At 36.3% G+C, this 22,948-nt stretch overlaps 1 protein-coding gene across 2 annotated transcripts; it reads left to right on the top strand.

Annotated features, from left to right (window-relative positions):
• Positions 1-1,180: 1,180 nt before the first annotated feature.
• LOC106050909 (sterile alpha motif domain-containing protein 9-like) lies at positions 1,181-17,977 on the top strand. Of its 2 annotated transcripts, none has more exons than XM_056011760.1 (9): positions 1,181-1,797; positions 5,839-6,056; positions 6,818-6,994; positions 8,163-8,281; positions 8,856-8,956; positions 9,689-9,920; positions 11,138-11,247; positions 11,820-16,432; positions 17,810-17,977. In XM_056011760.1, the coding sequence occupies exons 3-9, from the start codon at positions 6,902-6,904 to the stop codon at positions 17,903-17,905; spliced, it is 5,364 nt and encodes a 1,787-aa protein (XP_055867735.1). In that variant the 5' UTR covers positions 1,181-1,797; positions 5,839-6,056; positions 6,818-6,901; the 3' UTR covers positions 17,906-17,977. The 2 variants fall into 2 exon arrangements, with proteins under 2 accessions (XP_055867735.1, XP_013061423.2); XM_013205969.2 differs by having other exon boundaries at positions 6,847-6,994.
• Positions 17,978-22,948: the final 4,971 nt, after the last annotated feature.

Here is a 22,948-nt window from a genome sequence, read left to right on the forward strand (position 1 = left end):
TTAATCTACTTATTTTGTATCCACCCACGGTTAAAATAAAAAAAAAACAACAACTGTTAAACGTTATTTGTTTAGGCGCCAGTTCGCCTTTGCCCCTTCTGTCAGTGATAACAGTTCCACCGGACAATATCTGAGTCACACGTGAAGACCGCAAGTTGGACTGAATTGGTATACGAGCTCCTGGTAAATCGACAGGAGGGCGCGGGAAATCTGTTTTAAGTTATAAAATGGTTTAATTTAACAATTTATACACATTGAATTAGAGCTGGTCCTTTGAAAGTGCGGGTCCTATGTAAGTGTGGGGCCTACTGCGGTCGCATAGGTTGCAGTGGCCTAAGGCCGACCCTGCAAAATTGCGGCGTATGCTACGCCTCCGGTCGACTACTATATATAATTCTCTTCTTCGCTCAAGAGTTTTGACGAGAAGAAGAAGTAAAGGAAAGATCACTCTCTTATTTCTGGTTTACGAGAAGAAGAAGTAAAGGGAAGATCACTCTCTTATTTCTGGTTTCATTAAAAAATGTATACACCATGAATTAGCGCGGGTTCTATGAAAGTGCGGGGCCCACTGCGGTCACATAGGTTGCAGTGGCCTAAGGCCGCCCCCTCAAAAATAGCGGCGTATGCTACGCCGCCGGTCGACTAGTACAATATTAAACATATAGAAACACGTAGGGTAATACTCTATAGTCGATTCTTTAATAATAAAATACATGTACTTTGAATTGAAAAAAAAAAGTTCACTTTGCTGTTATCCCAAGCAGGGCCGGCCTTAGATAATTGGAGGCCATGGGCGAGGTGAATTTGGTGGCCCCCAAATGAAATATAAAAATAAACAGCGAAAAAATAAAATAACGCAATTGATTTATACGGTAGTGCACTCCAACAATAACACTGGGAACAAGTCTTGCTATTTATTCTCTAAAAAATGTTTTTTTTTAGTCCTGTGCGAGGCCCTCATGAATCAGAGGCCCTAGGCGGCTACCTATTATACTTTGCCTATGCCTAAGACTGTGACGTTATTCAAAGAAAAAAAAAGCAATAATCAATTCGATGGAACTTATCGAAAGTGAAAGAACTGGACGCTGTCTGGAATTTCTTGCTGATCGCAATCAATTTCTAAATTTAGCCTTCTTGGAATCCCGTAATACACGAGCGAGCGAAAAAAAAAAAAACCCACAGCAGACGCCGTCATGCAATTGGAGCAGACGAAAAAATATTGGCACGGTCAATGTTATCACGTGAGACTTGCCGTGTAGTGTTTTGAAACTAGAGGAGGGATATTTATGCAGTTATCAGCTGTGATATTGCCCATTATTCCTCTAGTGAAACAAATAAGTTTACTGTTCGTTTGTAAATGAGACGTGGGCAAGTTATTTTTAGGAAAGCTAAACAGATCGGCTAAGATTTCTTTTTTCCACACGGAAGTGTAAACAAGTAGCCGGGATCGAGATTTACAAATGTGAAATACACATATTCTTAATTAATCTAAAGAAAATGTGTAAAAGACTCAAATCTATGCATTTCTAGATCAGGATAAATTCAATCTAGTCCATAGAGTCTAGATCTAGTAGTACTAGTGTTGATTATAGATCAAGATCTATATACGTTGTATTTTTTAGAAAGATCTAATCTAGGTATTGCCCAGACATTAGATCACATAGATGAGTAAATGTAGTCTAGATTAGATTCTATGATCTATTTTTTCTAATCATCAAGATGTATACGCCTACAAAACAGGAGTCTAATAAATATTTGATTTTTTTTAATGGATATAGATCGTGAGTCAAGGAATAGGTAAGTAATGTGAATGTTACATTATTTTATGATTAATATAGTCATATTTATATAGAAATTATAATATAGATCAGGGGTTCTCAACCTGGGGTCGCAATCCCCTTGGGGGTCGATTTACCATTTACAAGGGGTCGCCTAAGACCATCGAAAATATGGATTAGTATTGTCTACTCTTCTATTGCTGTATTTGTGTGTGTGTGTGTGTTGGGGGGTCGCGGCAGAGTGGGGGATTGTAAAAATGGGTCGCCGAGTGTAAAAGGTTGAAAACCGCTGATATAGATCTAGTGTCTTTACCTAAACTCAGTGTATAGACATTGGCTCTCACCAAATCATGTTGTAGTAGAATCTAGAATCTATCCATAATTAGAATCAAAATGTTTAGAAAGTAATTACGTTACCTGATTAATTTAGATCAAAGCAAGAGGCAAAGAATGATTCACAGGGAATTGTGAGCGTAATAATGAGGTTACAAACAAAGTGACTGATTTGATCATTTGTAGAAAGTGCTGCACTATGGCCTATTTAATCTAGCCATTACAGTAGCTTTGAGTAACACATTAGTCTAATGACTTGATGATTCTGTGTATTCTCGTTGATATGCATGTCTAATTGTTGAACTAATATCAATATTATATATATATATATATATATATATATATATATTTATATATATATATATATATATATATATATATATATATATATATATATATATATATATATATATATCTGTGGCATTTTACGTCTCAAGAGAGCATCTTTTCCCTTTGCAACTTCTTGTGTGACTAAAGAGGCCAATTCTTGATACACAGCTGCAGGCATATGTAATCATCAGGCGCAGTTGCATTTTCACCCTTCTTTCTGCTTCTGTTGTGTATGGCATATGCAATCCGAGACACTTCCTTTATGCTCTCTCTCTCTCCATGTGCATCTATCCAGTGCTATTTTTTCCCAGCTGCTAATGTCGATTTTGAAGACCTTCATGTCGCGTTTGCATACATCTATATATACATATATATATATATTCTAGACGGATATGACTTGGGGCCTTCAGGCCTTAGTGTTGGTATTACTGATTTACTGGTGTGAGTTTAGATCTATGTTAACTCTTTCTCTCCTAACTGACGATACCATCGTTGATTCCACCATAATGTGGTAAATAATTACGGAGAGAACGAGTTAAACATGGAAAATACTTATTCCCTTCACATTTTTTAAAAATTTTTTACCACGAAATCAAGAGAACAATGTTAAAATGGGTTTAGGCTACCCGATTTGTTAAAAAGTTTTGTTTTTTAATAGAGATACAATTAGGTACCTTTTCATGCTTTTGTCTATTTTTAGGGCCCTCCGGTAGTGGTAGGGACATTAAACAAACACCATATTTTAAGGGGCATTTAATCCAATTTAATCAAGATTAGTCTAACGGTTTTGACTTATATGCAGGACATACATACACACATATATTATATTCACACTACATTCTGCTTTATATATATATATATATATCATGGGCGTAGCCAGGATTTTTTTTCGGGGGGGGGGGGGGGTTTGGGGGGGTGAATTTTTTTCTCCCCCCCCCCCCCCCCGAACCCTCCCTCCCCCCCTCCCGGCGAAAAAAAAATTATATGTATTTATGTGTGTGTGTGTACATAATCTTTATTACATTCTGACCCTTCATTCTTTCGGAAGACGTTTATTGTGCCCTAGAATAGGTTCTTCCATGAGTTAGTGAAAAAATTGTAGATTCCCCGACATTAAAAGCAAAGGGGTCTGGGGGAGCGAAGCCCCGCAGCCAAGCACTATTTTTGATATTGAAAACCAACAAAATGCATACTCTGAGGTATCTACAGTGCATTTTCCTGCTATTAAAAAGTTCTATTTAAAAAACCTAATGTGCTATTCTTACTGGCTTAGACCCTCCCTCGTCGTTCGGCGCATTTGCCATCAAGCTGTTTCCATAAAATTGTGAACTCCCCGCCATTACTAGCAAAGGGGTCTGGGGAAGCGCTAGGAGCTCCCCTAGCGCGGGGCGAAGCCCCGCCGCCAAGCACTATTTCTGGTATTGAAAGCCAACAAAATGCATATTCTGAGGTATCTACAGTCCATTTTAATGCTATTAAAAAGTTTTATTTCAAAAACCTAATGTGCTATACTTACTGACTTAGACTCTCCCACGCCGTTCGGAGCATTTGACGTCAAGCAGTTTCCATAAAAATCTGTCACTGGTAATGTCTGAAGCCTCTTCCCACCTACCATGAGGACCTCCATGAATGAGTGGCGTCAAGTTGTACTAGGATATCATTGCAACTCTTCTTATGCGTAATTCATTTTGTCGGAAAACATGTCCCGCAAACCTCATGCGTCGTTCTCTCACAATCTTACTAAGGGGTTGACTCCCAGTTCGGCATAGGATTTCCTTGATTTAGATCTGATCTCTATAACTAACTCCTAAAATCTGTCTTAGCCATCTTTGTTGAGCTATATTTAGTGTTTTTCGATTTCGGTAGATGACTATTCACTGCAGTTCATTAATGGAGCCCTGCCACTGGTAAAAATGTGTAACCTCTCTTGAATACGCTCTTAGAATTAAGTGACTGTAGTTTGCTTTAGATTTTATATCTAAAAGAGAAGTTTTATCGTCAAAATCTTCTGTTGGCGGTTTTCCACCTCAAAATGCTCTGTAGGGGGATCTTAGACTCAAAACCATCTGGAGGGGTTTTAAACTTTAAAAAAAAAAGCCATCTGTAGAAGAAACTCAAAACCCCCGATTGGCTTGGCTACGCTCAAATAATTTTAGTGTGTAAATTGCTTTTTTTTTATATTGAAGATGTATTTTTAGCACCAAACCCCTCTGAATGGGGGTTTAAACTCAAAACCCCATTCGGCAACGCTCATAGTATTTTGAGTGCGTAATTTGCTTTTTTTCTTACACTGAAGATGGCGGGGGGTTTAAACTCAAAACCCCTTTGACTACGCTCATAGATTTTAGAGTGAGTAATTTTCTTTTATTTATATTGAAGAGGTACTTTTTAGCTTCAAACTCCACTGGAGGGGAGTTTAAACTCAAAACCCCATAGACTACACTCATAACATTTTTAGTGTATAATTTGCTTTTTTTTTATTATTAAAAAGAGGTATTTTTTACCTTCAAACCCCACTGAAGTGGGGTTTAAACTCAAAACTGAGTCAAAACCCATTTAGCTACGCTCTAAACATTTTGAGTGCGTAATTAGCTTTTTTTTATATTAAAGAGGGGGTTTATCGTAAATTTTAGACGGGGTTTTAAAAGCAAAATCTTCCTTAACTGTGCTCATGGAATTAGGGGATTTTCGTTTGCATTTTTTTTGGTTTTGTTTTATAGAAGAGGGGGAGTTAACTGCAAAAACCCCAGGTAGGGGGTTTAAAACTCAACACCCCTTGTAGGGGGTTTTAAACTCAAAACCCCTAGTAGGGGTTTTTATTTTAAACTCGAACCGCTCTAGTAGGGGTTTTAAACTTGAACCCCCCTGGTAGGGGTTTTTAAACTCGAACCCCCCAGGTAGGGGTTTTTGAACTCGAACCCCCCTGGTAGGGGGTTTTAAACTCAAAACCCCTTTGGTTGTGCTAGGGCAAGTGATGGTTTAGTATTAAAATCTCACCTAAAATAAACAAAATCAAAGCAAAAAATCGGTCACTAAATTCCGACTCCCCCCCCCCCCGGGGGGGGATTTCATTTCGGGGGGGGGTTTGAACCCCAAGAACCCCCCCCCCTGGCTACGCCCATGATATATATATATATATATATATATATATAATTTAAAAAAAAATCTTATCTTATTTTCATATAGTTTTGCGAGTTTTAATTTTATATTACCCCTGCTCAATCAACAGTTTTGTTTGTTTGTTTATATGTACACAAATCCTTAAAAAAAATCTAGTCAAGTCTACTTCCTCTGTCTTGCAGCTATTTTGGTGGTCATGGGAAAAAAAGTTGGTATGATTGTTAATCGGATTTACTTAAACAGCTACTTTATCTCTGTTGCTCTAATTCTCCTTTAGAACACTTCAAGACCCTTAAACAACCCCCTCTTGACCTGAACATAAACTTTGAAGACCCATCACCTGACGAAGACCACAATATCTGGACAATTCTACTAACATCCGAAATGGTCAACAGATCTTGTGTGGTGCCTCAACGGTCCAACAGACTAAGCCTGACTAAGGGATAAATGAAGATTGTTTTGTTATGACGATTACAACAGGCCATAGAAAAGCAGGTAGGCTTACGAAAAGGCAGATTAGAAACAGGATTAATAGAGCTGAGTAGCTGAGGCCCATTTCTTTTTCTTGGTCACCTTTTCTCTACACATAATGTGGTCTATTGGTATGTCTTCCCAATAGTCTAATATTCGCTGCTTTGGGGTCTCTTTTGATTACATCCACGTAAAAGAGGTGGGGATGACCAAATTTTTTTTGAGCCAGTCGCTTAATACTAGAATGCAAAATCCTACAAATGTCATAGTTGAACAGTGCTTGCACGGCAAAAATGCCCTATCTACGACGTGCTGGTCAGTCCTTATGCAACTTTTTTTATGGGAAGCGCTCTAACATAAGCTGTCAACGTAAGAGATATAAAGATACTCTCAAGAGTTTACTTAGGAAATGTGCAAACGACACTCATGACTGGGAAATTTTAGCCCTTGATCACGTGGAGCCCTCAGTGTCGGTGTCTAAAGTTACGAGGACAGTATTCTTCGAGTTAGTAGGAAATAAATTAAACCTGACAACATTGGACGGGAAGGGCGAATCATTCTCTTTTTAAATGTATTACACTACATTTTTTTTTATAAATATAAAGTTTGTATTAACTCACTCTGGGTGTCTGTCTGTCTGGTACAATCTTCGACCACAAAGGAGGAGTGTTTATCATATTTGTAATTATTATAACAATTATTATATATTATGGTTGTAATAATGATTTAAAAAAGAAATTTACCTAGATTTGTATACATTGAACAATTTCTATATTTTTTTTAAGGGATTAACTAAACCCTGTTCATCTGTTAGGTTACAAAAAAAGTAAGAGAACAAGATTTATGAGCCCAGCCTGATAATAACAAAAATGAACGCCCATGACTGGGAAAAGCTTCAGAGAAATATGGAGGATCTTCTAGATATTAATCCCGTCTATCCAATCATTATCCACCTTTATGAGGTAACTATTTATTTGCAAATAATATCATGTATAAATTAGTCTATAAATGACGATACATTACATTTACAGGATGGCTGCCTGGTCGTGCGGTTTGCGAGTTGGACTGTCATTCGGATTTATCGACGGTCGAGGGTTCAAACCCTGCCCGCTCCCATCCCCCGTCGTCCTGCGGGAGGTTCGGACTAGGAAGTAATTATCTTCAACTCTGAAGAAACATCCGAAACATGTAAAACATTTTACAAACAGCTAATATTTATCAAATTTTTAAAAACTAAAATAATGAACTGTTAATATTATCAACGTTGATATTATAGTTAGATATAATAGAAGTTCATATTTTAAAAGTAAATATTATTAAAGTAAATTATAATTTATCCCAATTTTTAATTTATCTGTTTCTGATGTAATGGAAATAAAAAAAAAATCCTATGCCAGTTTTTCAAAAATAGTGCTACACATGGTAGATATATTTAAATGTGTACAATAAATTGTTCATTTTTTTTTTAAATCAGTAGATACTTGATCTACAATGTAAAGGTTGAAATGTGTAACATTTATCGAAATTTGTTTGTTTGCGTCCTACATTTGCATTTAGGGTTCAATAACGTATGCTTGCATCATGTTATTTTCTGCCGTCATAGAACGACTTACAAGTTATTATGTTGTTGATCTGATTGGGATGAAAACCTGGGTTGGACACATTAACACGTTCATTACACATTTCGTTACAGCGTTTATTCTGAAAACCTTTTCCATGTTACGGTAACAGAATCACCCCTCTGATGAAATGCATCTTAATTAACCATCAATATTGAGTCCAACTCGTAGTTTTCATGAGAGGCTCAGTTGGGCTGTTCTCATAAAGAGAAAGAGTCATGCAAGCAACTGATGCTGAAATTATTAAATGTTCCTAACAGATTTGAATGAAAAATTAACCAATAATTTAATTTTTTGTTGATTTGAAAAAGAAAGTAGATAAATGGTTTTAAGTGTGAAGTTCTTCCCCTTAGATAAGCTTAGTTTTTTTTTTACGGTATCTCTTTGTATAACATGCTTGCTTAGGCACTTGAAACTTTTCTTTAATACATAAATAGATTAGACAAATTTGTATGTGTATATTTTGTTTGTCTTTCTAAGAAGATTACTTTTAAATTTTTATCCTTGACAGAACGATGTGATAGAACTTTCGGAGAAGGTGGCCATAGAGAAGATTAAAGTGTATGACAGACAGATGAGAAAGCTTTTAAAAATACTTAAAGGAAAACCAGAGAAATACAAAGGTTTCAGGTAGCCTCAATAGAACATTTACAAGACATGAAATTTCTGTCATAATTGTGTCATGTGTATGACATTTATATCATAAGTTATATATGTAAAATAAACAAATAAAGTAAAGTTCCCCTTTCCCCTATCGTTGCAGTAACCCTGTTTCTAATCTCTTGGTTTGTGATGCGGTCTTTGTATGGGATAGCTTCTGTAGCATCTCATTTCCATTGCTAGGATTCTCCTCTATAGGGCAGATGATGTAAAGGTCATCTGATTCTGTGGCCTACAGTTAACGAGGGTGTCATGTGGCCAGCCCAACGACCTTTACTTTTCCCCAACTAAGTCAGGTACCCATTAGAGCTGGGTGGAATCAGAGGCGCCCGAAGATCCAGAAATAAAAAATCCCAGTCTTCACCAGGATTCGAACCCCGGACCCCGGTTCAGTAGCTAAGCGCTTTATGGCTCAGCCACAGCGTCTCCGTAAGTTATATTAGAATTTATAAATTTCAGGGCAATTTCTACACTTCTCAAAGAGTACTTTTTAAAATTGTATGTTATATAATATTTTTAAATATTTTTGTTTGTTTGTGCACAGGCATTTTGTGGACGCCCTGAAAATTGATCCTGTTAATAAGTTGATTGCTGATAAGATCACAGGAACTGAATCAAAATCCGATGCATCTCTAAAAAACAAGAGTAAGTCTTTGGCAAGTAACTTAACAAAAATTGAAATGAAAACCTCTTTTATAAATATGAAGGTGATCTAATATTTTTCATACTATTTATTTTATGTAATCCTCCATTATTGCAAGAGTTGTTTTTTGTTCAGTGAGCTCTTCATACTGATGATTTTCTTTAAAAGTCTAGTTAGTTATTCAACTCCATTCTGAATACAAAGAAACATTTAAGTCAAGCGCGGGAATTTTTTTCTTTAGAAATAACAAATTATTGAAAGTACATTTAATGGAGTTACTGTCAATGTTTAAATTAATGCCTTCACCTTCATCTATCCCTTGCACTGTTGGGACTCCACACAAGATTTTTTTAGACCTTGTATGACGCAGTCTTTAAATGTGATACCTTCTGTAGCATCTCAATTCCATTGCTAGGATCCTCCTCTCTAGCTCTGCAGTCAGCGTCCAAGACTCACAAGCATATAAAAACGTGGCCATAACCAGGGAGCGCATCAGTCTAACTGCCTTAGCCTTTCCATATTGTTTTAAGTTATGATAGTGCTGCTGTGGACTGAGCAATCCTGATCAGTTTTTTTTTCCCATCTGAGACGATAGCTCCGAGGTATTTAAAGCTACTGACACGTGCTAGCTTATAAGAACGCCAAGGGTCCATTTAAGTAAAATGTTAAATGTAACAAAAATATTTATATAATAATTTTATTACCTAAGCATCATTTTACACTTTCTATTTCAGCCAATCCTGATATGTTGAATGAGACTGTTAGAAAAATTCTACTGTCAAGTTTGACCTGCGTCCCCAAAGAGTCCATTCCAGTCTCTGAAGTGAGAGAGTTGCTGAAGGCCAAGTCAGTTTTCTCTGGCCAGGATGAGTGGAGCAATGAGAAGCTTATAGAGTTTGTCAAAGAAACATTTACCAGGGTGGAAGTTACTAAAGTGAAAAGACCACGTAAAAGAACTGCCACAACGTATCCTTTCATTAGTATCTTTCATAAGTATTTTTCATTAGTATCTTTCATTAGTATCTTTCATTAGTATCTTTCATTAGTATCTTTCATTCATATCTTTCATTCATATCTTTCATTCGTATCTTTCAATCGTATCTTTCATTCGTATCTTTCATTAGTATCTATCTTGTATATTTGTTTCTTTACTTTGTATAACATTTTTATGCCAACGTTGTTTTTTTTTTTTTTTTTTGGAAAACTTCGAACAAACTTATATAGCATTTAGGGTCAATAAATTACATATTTTCCAATATATGTTTTTTATGTAACATTGTGAATCAGTTTTCACTTATGACAGAAACGCTACAAGGTGGCACAAAAGTAGGTTTACTGTTATTAAACTACCTTTTATATGGCTGAAGTTACTTGCTTAGTTATACTAATATAAAACATTCCTCAGAGTATAGATCTAACTTACATAAAAAAATTGTCCTATCTGATTGTAATGTATTTCATTATTTAATGCTAACTAATTTACTTGACGATATTTTTTTGTATTTCGAATTCTGAAGACTGGGATTTTTAACTTCGCGATAATTTGGGCGCCTCTGTGTCCACCCAGCTCTAATGGGTGCCTGACACTAGTTGGGGAGAAGTAAAGGCGGTTGGTCGGTGCGCTGCCCACATGACACCCTCGTTAACTATGTGCCACAGAAACGGATGACCTTTGCATCATCTGCCTTATAGTTCTTAAGGTCTGAAAGTCGAACATTGTTTTTTTTTTACTTATTTATGCCAACTTTTTGGTGTATCAGGTGTACAGAGAAAATGTAAAATGTTGTCAAGCTAACCTTTTTTTTCCTATTTAAAGTTTTATGATCATTTTTGTATATTTTGTGTTGCACTTCTTTAGCACTGCAGGATTAAATTCTCAAAGCTCTTTCGTTAGTAGCGCAATTGATTTTTTTTTTGTTATATAGTTGGCAACATTTAAAGTTCCATTTAGCGTCTTTGAAATTGTTTCATTTATCCTTAAAATCGTCAATAGGGAAAGGTTGAAGGAGTTTAATTAATGTTTTCCTGTTACATAATCAGGTACAAAAACTGTTTAGAGTATTGAAAGGAAAGTATATGAAAGAGAAGAAGGTGTTTAGTCTTTTTATAAACATTGTACTTGTTTTCTTAGCAGCTTTTATGAAGTTGTAGAAAATGTTAATTAACCCTTGACCTCTGTAAAGGTGCTTTGTTAACATTGGCCCGATCTTTGAAAGTGTGCAACCTCCTCCGGAGGTGAAACCTGAAAGCCCTCAAGAGCCGAAAGAATTAGAGACGATCCAAATTTCTGAAGGTAATATTTACCAAGCTTTCTAACGCCCCCTTTCTAAACACCAACATATGCATTTATGCACCTTTTTTTTTCTTCGAAATTTGGAGAACAAATCAAGCAATTATGTCACTATGATTAAAGCATGTGACCATTTTATTTGAAAACTTCCAGATAACTGGATTGCATTAGCAGAGACGAAAGACATTGCAAACTTTGGCAAACTCAAATTTTTATGTAGAAACAGGACAAGTTGCTCTAAAGTAAATGACAGTGGTGTGGTTGGTTTGTCAGGGAACAGGTAAAACTGAATTATTACAACCTTTAAAGGGTGAGACCTTGGGAGACTGCACAGTCTCGTAAAGTCGTAATTCCGGCCTTGAAGATATACCTAAAGAACCACAGGGATATGCATATAACAAGGTGTTATGAAATAAATATTATTGATAAATTGTCTGTTATCGTTATGTCCCTCAAATTAGTTCTTTTTTTTTTGCTATATTGTTTGTTGTAGGTAAACGAAGGACCTATGCATGGCAATTACTGATTAATCAGACTAATACACTTATAAAATTAAATTTCATGTTATTTACCAGGTGGAATTACGGAATGCAAAGAACAGAAAGAGCTCAATGAACAGAAAGAACTCAAAGAACAGAAAGAGGTTAGAGACATGTCAAATACTGAGCTTCGAGAATTTCTGACGTCTCGTCTCGAGCAAGAAGGACAACCCACTGAAGACTTAAGTGTCTTAGAGATGCAGAATATTTCTGGGAAGATTTTCTTAACCATGAAAGAGGAAGACTTTGATAAGGTCCTTCCGAAAACTTCAACTTATGGTGTGAAAAAGACATTGGCTTTGTTGATAACAGAACTTTCACACAAAACAAATGTGTACCGAGCATTTTTACGGAGATTCGACACTGAAGTTACACACACAGATAAATACACCAAAGGCCACTGCGCGGACGTGTCTATTAATATCCGAGGCAGAAAAACGCTTCCTGTTAAAAACTTTTATCTAATTGAAGATACAGACCAAGAAAATGCTCTAATTTTCATTTCTGAAGAGGTTGTGCCTTTTGTTTCAGCCTGTCTGAACGATAGAAGAAATGGCACAATATATTTTGGAATAAGTCCCGCCGAAAACGAAAAGTTTAGCCAAGGGGAGATAGTTGGTGTTTGTCTGCCAAAGGAAGAAGTGGAAGCCGAAATCCGAGAAGCCCTTAGTTGCTCATTCACAGAAAATCAAAAAGAGGTGGTCCTCAGTACAGTTAGGGATATTCGCTTTGTGCCTGTGATTGATACTGAAGACCATCGGTACGTCATAGAGCTAGACATTGTACCTGCAACAGTTGCTCTCGATAAAGATATTGTCAGAACAAAAGAAAAATTTCTCCCTGATCGTTTTCGCAGAAATCATAAAGGAAAAGATGTAGTCGTATTTAAATTTTCCGATGAAGGTTTTCCAAAGGTTGTTTCGTCTGAAGAACTTTGCCTGTATGAAAAAGTTCAGCCAAGGATAGTTGAGCAAAGAAAGCAAGAAGAAGAGAGTCTATCAAATGCTGAACCGAGCCGAAATTTAAGAGTCAAACTTTTAAATTTTTTAACTGGGGGCTCAGAGACAATTCAAGACGTCATTTTTCCTTTTCTTATGACCAGTCCATTAGATGAACACATGAACCAAGATTACCTGACGAACAGAACAAAGTTTATAAAACATCTTCAACCCCAAGTCGTTTTTGATTTTGACGACAATGGAGCGGATGCAGGACTGTTAAAAAATTTAGAAGACAAACATGAAGAGAGCCTACGGATCCTAACGACTGATGATTTTGATGAAGCTAAGTTGAAAATAGAACAGTACAATGAGTTGAGAACAAGCCTTGATCAAGAAATGAAAATAGTTTGGATGCTCTGTAATGGTTACAAAGACATGTCTATTCCCGCTTTAAAACCTTTGGAATGGAATAGAGACAGAAGCGGCTCGTTTCAAAAAGCACTAAAGTGTTTTATGGATATATATGAAAAAGATAGAATCACCATCATCATTTGTTTATTTTCAAGCAATTATGTCACAATGATTGAAGCGTGTGACGAGGTTCTTAGAAAACTTCCAGATAACTGGATAGTATTAGCTGAGACGGAAGACATCGCCCGACTTTGGCAAGATCAAATTTTGTGTAGAAACCGTGCGAATAGATCTGATGTCAATGAAAGATGTGTGGTTGGGTTGCCATGGGAACAGGTAAACTTAATTATTTGTCAAGCTACCAACAAAGAACCCAGTGAAAACTGCTGCCTCCCAAGCTCCACTGGAGCCTTTGTTGAAATAAGAGAAAAGAAACTGAAGGACTGGAGCGATATTAGCGTTTTGCCTGCTAAAAATTTTGATTTGAAAATTGCAAAAAATGAAAAAGAGAAAAGGGAGAAAACTGTAGAGGAGAAATTCTACAGGGGTGAACAAGTGGATTGGTGGAACTTTGTCTTTCACGATCAGGTTTTAAAAAGAGATGTCCATGACACGCTTATGGAGAATGTTCGCAAAGCCGTTGCAGTTCGACGCAAAGATGATCAGGATTGTGTGAATGTAGTATCTATTCTACACCAGCCTGGCGCTGGTGGAACTACATCTGCAAAGCAAATTTTATGGGATCTTCGAAACGAGTTCAGGTGCTGTGTTGTGGACAGAATAACGCCACAAACATGTGCTCAGATTGACGATTTTCGACTGTATAAAGAACAGCGCCCTAAACCTGTGGTAATATTAGTAGATAACGAAGAAAAATTTGATCAACTGCGGGATAGTTTAGAAGAAAAAGGACGAGAAAGATTGCGTTATGGTAATGAAGTCTTTACAGTTTATTGTGTAATCATTGCGTGCTTACGAAGAACGTCACTGCCATTTCATATGTTCAAAGAAAATCATGTTGCACTGAGGCAGGAGTTCACCCCCAAAGAATTAGAATGGTTTAAAAATCGACACAAAACTCTGACCAAAAGATATAATGATAACAAAAACGAAAATGTCAACCCAGAGTTTTTAATTGCGTTTAATATTCTGCGCCACAATTTCAACAAAGACTATGTGTCAAATGTGGTCAAAGCTTTCACGCAGGGGATAACCGATGAGCGTGAAATCAAACTTCTGAAGATCGTGGCATTATTAAACACGTATGACCCTGATTTCAAAGGCATTCCAATCTCTTGCTTCGACCAAATGTTAAATTACGTTTCATCCCGTCAACAGGGAAAGCGAAATGTAAACTGGGAGGCCAAATTGAGCCAAGCAGTCAAAGTTTTATTAAACGTGTCCTCTAATAAAAAACTCACAAGCAAGAACTCCCAGCACTTGCAAGTCTGCTGTAAAGTCATGGCCCAGGAAGTTTTGTCGCGAATGAAAGAAAGAACGGGACAAAAAGACAGCAACATAATGTTGGAAATATTGAATCATGTTTTCCACCAAACCACCTCTGACTTCAAGTCATTGCAAGCAATTATAAACAACATTTTCAAAAAAAGAGACTACCAAAAAAATGGTTTAGTCCGGAACAAATTTTCTGAGTTCATTCTTCAAGTCGAGTCCAATGAAAATGTTGAAACTGTTGCAGAATTGCTGGAGCTACTTTACTCCTTAAACAGCGACCCTTTCACAGCTCAGTTGCTAGCTAGATATTATATAGAACAAAAGTGTTGGGATAAAGCTAAACATTTCGCTAAAAGTGCCACTGGCACGCTTGAAGAGAATTCATTTCTATGGGACACTTACGGGCAAGTTTTTAAAAGCCAGTTATATGAACTCGTGTCGTTTGAGAAAAATGTGCAGGAAGGGATGAGGTTTAAGGAACATGATATCTGTGAGTTTATCAGCTTAGGAAAAATGAGTATTTGGGCATTCAGAAGAGGGCAAAGTGTTAGCGAGCTAGAGCCATCCACTAACGAAGAAAACAATCTGGCTTCCTATTTCGGTGAACTTAGAGTGATAGCCTTGCTCCTCAGTGCTCTGGAGCTGTCCACACGTTTCAAAGACAGAGACGCCTTGCATAGCTACTTAACCAGTAGTGACAAGACGGACGAAGAGCTGACATTTCTAGGAGAGGAGGAACAAGAGTTTTTAAAAAGCCTGGAACAATGTTCTAAAGAAGCCATGCGTCGGCTGGACGACGAGTTTCTCCAAATGAAAGGAAAATCTGCTTACACCACGGACAGACATGAGACAGACAGAAAAACATTAATTGACCTCAAAGCCAGTCTAGATGTTTACTTTGGAGAATGCAGCGATGAGGTCCCGAAGTATTACAACGAAGTTGATAGTTGTGCCTATCGTAGAAGACGAGCACGACTTCTCGGGGCCAAGTCTTTACATTCTTTACTGGAATTAAGAAAAGATGGTAAAAAAGAAATTTTGTGCCAAATCTTTCAATTACTGCACATGAATGTAGCTTCAAAGGAAAGAAATTTTGATGATCTACGCAGTATGTTGGACATCGTAACAGTCTGTCTTCTCGACAGAAATTTGGCTCCAGGAATAACATACGTGAATATTTTGGATTGGTGCAAACAGATGTACTTACTTGGGAGACAGAAGCAAACAAACGACAGATATCATTTGGAAATGTTTCTGTATTTTGTCCTGTATAATTTCCCAACTGAAGAAAGATCAACTTACGGGTTGAGAATGGAAGCCGATTTAAAACTGGCCATAGAGGAATGGAGAAAAGCCTTCAACAAAAATTATCCCAAGTCTGTAAAATACATCAAAAGAAGAGAGACGACATTGTTTTTCCTTGGGAATGGTCCTCCATTGCTGGACCTAGTTTTCTTTGAAAAAGCAGAAGTTTTGCAAATGTATACGACACCACAATTCAGGAAAAACGTACGAATCCTAAATGGGGTCTTAGCAGAAGGAGGTCATGAGGTGATAGTCAAAGTAAAAGTTGGCAGCAGTCGTGAATTCTCTCTGTCTGTGCCGACCGCGAACCCAGTTCAAAGAAATGAGATGTTTAAGAGAAAGATTTATTTCTTCTTGGGATTTAGTTTTTCTGGACCTAAAGCGTTTGGAATGTGCGTGGAACCACCTCAGCCTATAGATACTCCATTGTTTATAGCAACAGGAACGAGCAGTCCGCAGCGAATGGAACAACCTGAAACTCTGCATTTGCTCATTAGTCAGTCGAAGAAATATCTTATGCAGCTTCTTGACCCAAAGGTAAATTATAGAATTTTTGTATATGAGATGTAATATAATAAATGAAACGTCCATAAAATCTAAATCTACCGATTCACGCTGGTTATATATATATATATAAAATTATTACTTTTCTTGTATTTTAACGTTTATTTTTAGTTTATTAGTAGTTTAAAGTTAGGCAATCCATCACTAAGTACCGGCACATATTTTTGTATTACAAAATAGCACTGTATAATGTATATATAGGGGAGTGTTCACTGGGGAATACTATTATGTATTGTTATCTGGGTGCGACTCAAAGTCCTATCAACCTGACAGCAAGAAATTAAATGACAAAACCCCTTATTATAATTTTTTTTTCTATCGTAGCCCACAAAGTTTATTTCAAAACAAGTAAAATTATTATATATTATCATATACGGATACCAAGCTTATCCATGACATGTACACATCTGGCCTTTTAAAGCGAGAATTGGACTCCATAGCTATCTACGAGTTCATGGGAAATAAGAACTGTGCTTATCCCCAACGTAAAGATCTACCAGTACAAAGGCGAAATCTGTGTAAATTTTTCAGGCAAAATTAATTGCACTGAAGCCTTGCTGAGCAGGATGAATTAACTTGTGCGTTCCACGATCATCACACTAAAATATAAATCAATATCAAGGCATGCGGTTATTTCTTTGTAGTTATAATCGCATGGATCACATATTCTTTTATAGTTCGACTTCCATACAACACAATATAAAACACTATTTGTACCAACAATTTACAGAGCTCCATAAAGTTGTGCACACTCAGTTGTAATTTTTAAAAGTCTACACTTTAAAGAACAGGACTATGCTATTTAGTCTACTGGAGGGTAGAACTATTTTTCCCGAAACTAATATTACTTATAAAATACTTTGAATCAACATTTCACACTTTGCCTGGAGCAGTTCTAGTCATTCGATAGAATGTTGGGGGCGGTGGCTGAGTGGTTAAGCGCTTGGCTTCCGAACCTGGAGTTCTGGGTTTGAATGTCGGTGACGACTAGGATTTTGAATTTCTGGATTTTGAGGACTTCCTGAGTTCACTTAACTCTAATGGTTACCTGACTTTATCTGGGAAAAGTAAAGGCAGTTGGTCGTTTTGCTGGCCACATAACACCTTACTCGTTAACCGTTGGCCAAAGAAACAGATGACCTTAACATCATCTGCCCTATTAGATCGCAAGGTCTGAAAGAGGAACTCTACTTTTTTTTTTTAATTGTACAGATTTAGGGAAAAAAATCATTCCTACCTTGCCTGAAATCTTCAGACACTCTTTAGAATGCTGGATTACACAATATGCCGGTATATATTTATATATATATATATATATATATATATAAGCATTTTCTTGTCTATTTCCAGCTACCTCCGCACCTGAGATCAAGAATTTACGAAGAACAAGATCAAGTCCGTAAAAAAATTCGGATACTTTTGGGTGAACGCCTCTCATATACTTGAGTTCTCTCTGTTTTTTCAAAGCTTGACAAGAAGTGGCTGTCTTCAGGTGGACACATCCTGACAAGACATTTTTTTAAAAATCTTTTGGACAAGTTCAGTTCCAGATATGGACATTGGAGCGCCCTTTGGAGATCAGTCTGACACAACGTAGAGTGTTTTATATTTTTAAAAATATATAATTTAAATTGTGTATCGTTTTACGCTTTAAATAAAAAAAAAAGTATCACTGACTGTAACAAATTTATAATAACTAAAATAACTAGTATTGAAATTAAATCTTGTTGATCATTCATTGTAATTCAATTGTTAAAATGGATGTTATATTGCCATCGTCTTTTCAAAGGAGACAAATCAAAGGTAACTTTAAACAAGTAAAATAAAAAAAAACTACTGGTAATTAGTTTACTTCTATCCATCAGTTTGGATCAGTCATATAATTAAACTTGTAATAGATCTAGACTAACAATAATATATTTGTACGATTAGAAATATTTTTACCAATTGTTTTTGTTAATCGCAATGTCATGTTTTCTCAATAAGCTATGATCCTATCACTTGTCTGGACCAGTTGGAAAGGGGTAAGGGTGAGAAAGAAGGGGGTATCTTGGTGATCGCTTTTTAAATGTATTTATACCAAAAAAAAAGTTGGCGACCTGAATTTGAACTCGAGAGTTAAGGCCTCCTTAAGCCAACACACTAGCCACTGGGCCAGGGAGCTGCTTATGTAAATAGGTTTGATATTTATTTACAAACTTTTCTTTCTACAAAATCTAAAGGGGACTAATTCAACTTATACCACCTTATCAGTCAAGTAAAATTTTTGTGTCCCTTTTCGAAATACCAAACATATTAATTACCAATAGTTAACTAATTGGTTAATTTTAAAACTAATTTTTGTGTTGTCGGGTAAAAGAAATAATTGTTATAAAATTTCAGCTAGATCAGAGATTGGGTGTTGGAGAAATAACGTGTACAATCTTTTTACCAGACAGAGTGAGTTGATATAACCTTTGTAAAAAATGTATCACACACGCTCACACAACACACAATATTTACACATGCTTTATCAAGAATTGTAGATGTACTAGCCTCTAGTGTAGACCTACTGATTTTAAATTCATGTCAACAGTGATGAAGAAGAAGTGCATATGAAATTACTATAATATAGAATTCATAAAACTATATATATATATATATATATATATATATATATATATATATATATATATATATATATATATATATATATATATATATATATATATATATATAATAAGATCATTGCTTTTATGTAAAAAAAAAAATAATTTAATATTGCATTAATTTATTTCATGTCTCGCTATTAAAAATGAATGTGTGCTATGTAACAAAATTATGTTAAATGTTATCTGCAGCGAAGTGGTCTACACTTGTGTATGTCTATATGCTAACAATATGAAAAAAAACACCCAAGATATACCTTTTTTCTTTCATTGTTTTATAATAATGCAGAAAATATTCATTTATAGGTAACATATCACATTGTTGAATTTAATATTAGCAGGAGATAAACTTGTTTAACTTTGAATTGATACATCAGTGTATAACATGAAACGTTTTCCTGTGCTGTATACTTTCTCGTAATTCTTTGTCCAGAACCTCTTTAACATAGTAGACAATTAGTAAAAAAAAAAAGTAAAGTTCCCCTTTCAGACCTTGTGGTCTATAGGGCAGATGATTTTGTAGCCTACAGTTAACAAGGGTGTCATGTGGCCAGCACAACGACCAACCGCCTTCACTTTTCCCCAACTAATGTCAGGTACCCATTAGAGCTGGGTGGACTCAGGGGCGCCCAAGGATCCCGAAATAAAAATCCCATTCTTCACCGGGATTCGAACCCGGGACCCCCCCAGTTCGGAAGCCAAGCGCTTCACCGCTCAGCCACCGCGCCTTTGTAGACAATTAACTGGGTCATAATTTATTGATATATATTTTTTTAATCATTGTTAATAAGAATTCTAATCGCTTCAAGATTTCAAGATAATCCTGGAGTCTCGGTGGTTGAGTAATAAAAGATCTTTGTTGACGAACCTGGTTCGAATCCTGTTGAGAACTGGGATTTTTGTTTTCGGGAATCTCAAGGCCCAGTTCTAATTGCTACGTACGCATCATAGTGTGAATTTTGTATGGTGCAAATGTGTGCTGAAAGGAGAAGGAGGAGAAAATGGAGTTATGTTAACTAGGTTATTATTAGAATCAGGGGCGTAGCTAGAAATTTTTCATCATTTGTGGGCCCTGGGGGTTTGACCTCTTTGGGGGCCCCTGCATTTTGCATAATATTTAATATATAATGTAAAAAAACACTCAAGTGGGGGCCCGGGGCGATTTTCAAATTCTCCTCCCCCCTTCTCCCCCACCCTAGCTACGCCACTGACTAGAATGTTGTTTGTTGAACAAAAGATGAAAGTTCCCAGAATCTATTATTGATGGGTTTGTTTTGGTGCATGATTGAGAGTCTAGTCTATTGTTGATGGGTTTGTTTTGGTGCATGATTGAGAGTCTAGTCTATTATTGATGGGTTTGTTTTGGTGCATGATTGAGAGTCTAGTCTTATATTGATGGGTCTGTTTTGGTGCATGACTGAGAGTCTAGTCTATTATTGATGGGTCTGTTTTGGTGCATGATTGAGAGTCTAGTCTATTATTGATGGGTTTGTTTTGGTGCATGATTGAGAGTCTAGTCTATTATTGATGGGTTTGTTTTGGTGCATGATTGAGAGTCTAGTCTATTATTGATGGGTTTGTTTTGGTGCATGATTGAGAGTCTAGTCTATTATTGATGGGTTTGTTTTGGTGCATGATTGAGAGTCTAGTCTATTATTGATGGGTTTGTTTTGGTGCATGATTGAGAGTCTAGTCTATTATTGATGGGTTTGTTTTGGTGCGTGATTGAGAGTCTAGTCTATTATTGATGGGTTTGTTTTGGTGCATGATTGAGAGTCTAGTCTATTAATGATGGGTCTGTTTTGGTGCATGATTGAGAGTCTAGTCTATTATTGATGGGTCTGTTTTGGTGCATGATTGAGAGTCTAGTCTATTATTGATGTGTCTGTTTTGGTGCATGATTGAGAGTCTAGTCTATTATTGATGTGTCTGTTTTGGTGCATGATTGAGAGTCTAGTCTATTAATGATGGGTCTGTTTTGGTGCATGATTGAGAGTCTAGTCTATTATTGATGGGTCTGTTTTGGTGCATGATTGAGAGTCTAGTCTATTATTGATGTGTCTGTTTTGGTGCATGATTGAGAGTCTAGTCTATTAATGATGGGTCTGTTTTGGTGCATGATTGAGAGTCTAGTCTATTATTGATGGGTCTGTTTTGGTGCATGATTGAGAGTCTAGTCTATTATTGATGGGTCTGTTTTGGTGCATGATTGAGAGTCTAGTCTATTAATGATGGGTCTGTTTTGGTGCATGATTGAGAGTCTAGTCTATTTTTGATGGGTCTGTTTTGGTGCATTATTGAGAGTCTAGTCTATTATTGATGGGTCTGTTTTGGTGCATGACTGAGAGTCTAGTCTATTATTGATGGGTCTGTTTTGGTGCATGATTGAGAGTCTAGTCTATTATTGATGGGTCTGTTTTGGTGCATGATTGAGAGTCTAGTATATTATTGATGGGTCTGTTTGGTGCATGATTGAAAGTCTAGTCTCCCCGTGTACGTGGTACAAACATGAGTTGGGGAAAAGTAAAGGCGGTTGGTCATTGTGCTGGCCACATGACGCCCTAGTTGAACGTGGGCCACAAAACAGATGCCCTTTACATCATCTGTCCTATGGATCACATGGTCTGAAATGGGAACTTTTTAAAGTAATCCTAGTAACTCATTCTCATGTTTATCCAGACTTTCTAGAGCCGAAGAACTAGGAGTGCATACGTTTTTATAAGTTAACAATATTTCCTCTTCGTATCAATACATTATTTAAAATTACCTTTTACCCACACGTCAAACAATGATGACATTTTAAATGTGAAAAGTTTGAATATAAGGCGGAATGATTGCAACAGAGCATACACGGCAATATGTTCATTATAAGTAATGGAGAATTACCGGTACTTGAAATTGCAGGTTTATAAGGTTTATGTAAGTGTTTTAGTGTTTACCAATGTTTCTACAGCTACTTCGTTGTATAAAATAAGGGTTTTTTTATTTATGTATGTATTTATTTATTTTTATAATCTTAATGACAGTCATTTCATTGATGATGTGATTAAAGAATAGTTTAAGTCATGTGTAAATAAGAAACTCGATTTGACTTTATCTTTTTCTTTTGTCATGTACACATAGATATAAATAAATATAGACTGGCCGAAGGAAGTAACTTCATGTAACTTGAGAACATGTATATCTATTGTATTCGGATTTCCGAATTATGAACAATTGCATGATCTTCATTGTTAGAGATTAAACAAAAATACACTGCCTCCTTATTTACAATAGATGTAGGTGTGTATCAAAGTTAAAAAAAGCACTTTTATACTGCTCATAAATGCTGTATAATAAAGTACACAAAATTGCAAGTCACAAATTTTCGTTTCACAAAACTCTTTAATTGGCCAGTCTATATTTATTTATGTCTATGCATGTAGGCCTACACAACATAGTGATCTCCCCTGGCTTAAAACCTATCGCAGCGAAAAGTCTCTTCACCAGGTTTACAATGTACAACTAAACTTGTTAGAGAATGATCGAAATTAAAGTTTTTTGAGACGTAATGATGTACAACTCTCCCTACAACAATACTTATGTTTAGCGCATATTTCATGCTTTAGCATGCTCAGCACGCTATTGTCATTTTTTTTTTTTTTTTTTGTAGACATAGGAAGGAGGGATTATCTAGGAAACACTTGGCTCCATTCGAGATACAAACACGCATCCCCTTGTTAGGTATTTGAGAGGGTTACTCCACTCAGACACACAACCATTGTCAATATTGAATGGTCTATATCTAAGTGGCTAAAATCTAAATGTTAAAAGCTGTATTCTAAAGTAGCCAAAGATTCTT

Source organism: Biomphalaria glabrata, chromosome 15, assembly GCF_947242115.1.
Source record: "Biomphalaria glabrata chromosome 15, xgBioGlab47.1, whole genome shotgun sequence".
Classification (NCBI taxonomy): domain Eukaryota; kingdom Metazoa; phylum Mollusca; class Gastropoda; family Planorbidae; genus Biomphalaria; species Biomphalaria glabrata.

Excerpts from the sequence above, each read along its gene's own strand:
- LOC106050909 (XM_056011760.1), top strand. The coding sequence starts at position 6,902 with ATGAACGCCCATGACTGGGAAAAGCTTCAGAGAAATATGGAGGATCTT. Across the intron at positions 8,957-9,688 it reads TGCATCTCTAAAAAACAAGA|CCAATCCTGATATGTTGAAT; the intron begins GTAAGTCTTTGG and ends TTTCTATTTCAG. Across the intron at positions 16,433-17,809 it reads TGCAGCTTCTTGACCCAAAG|CTACCTCCGCACCTGAGATC; the intron begins GTAAATTATAGA and ends GTCTATTTCCAG.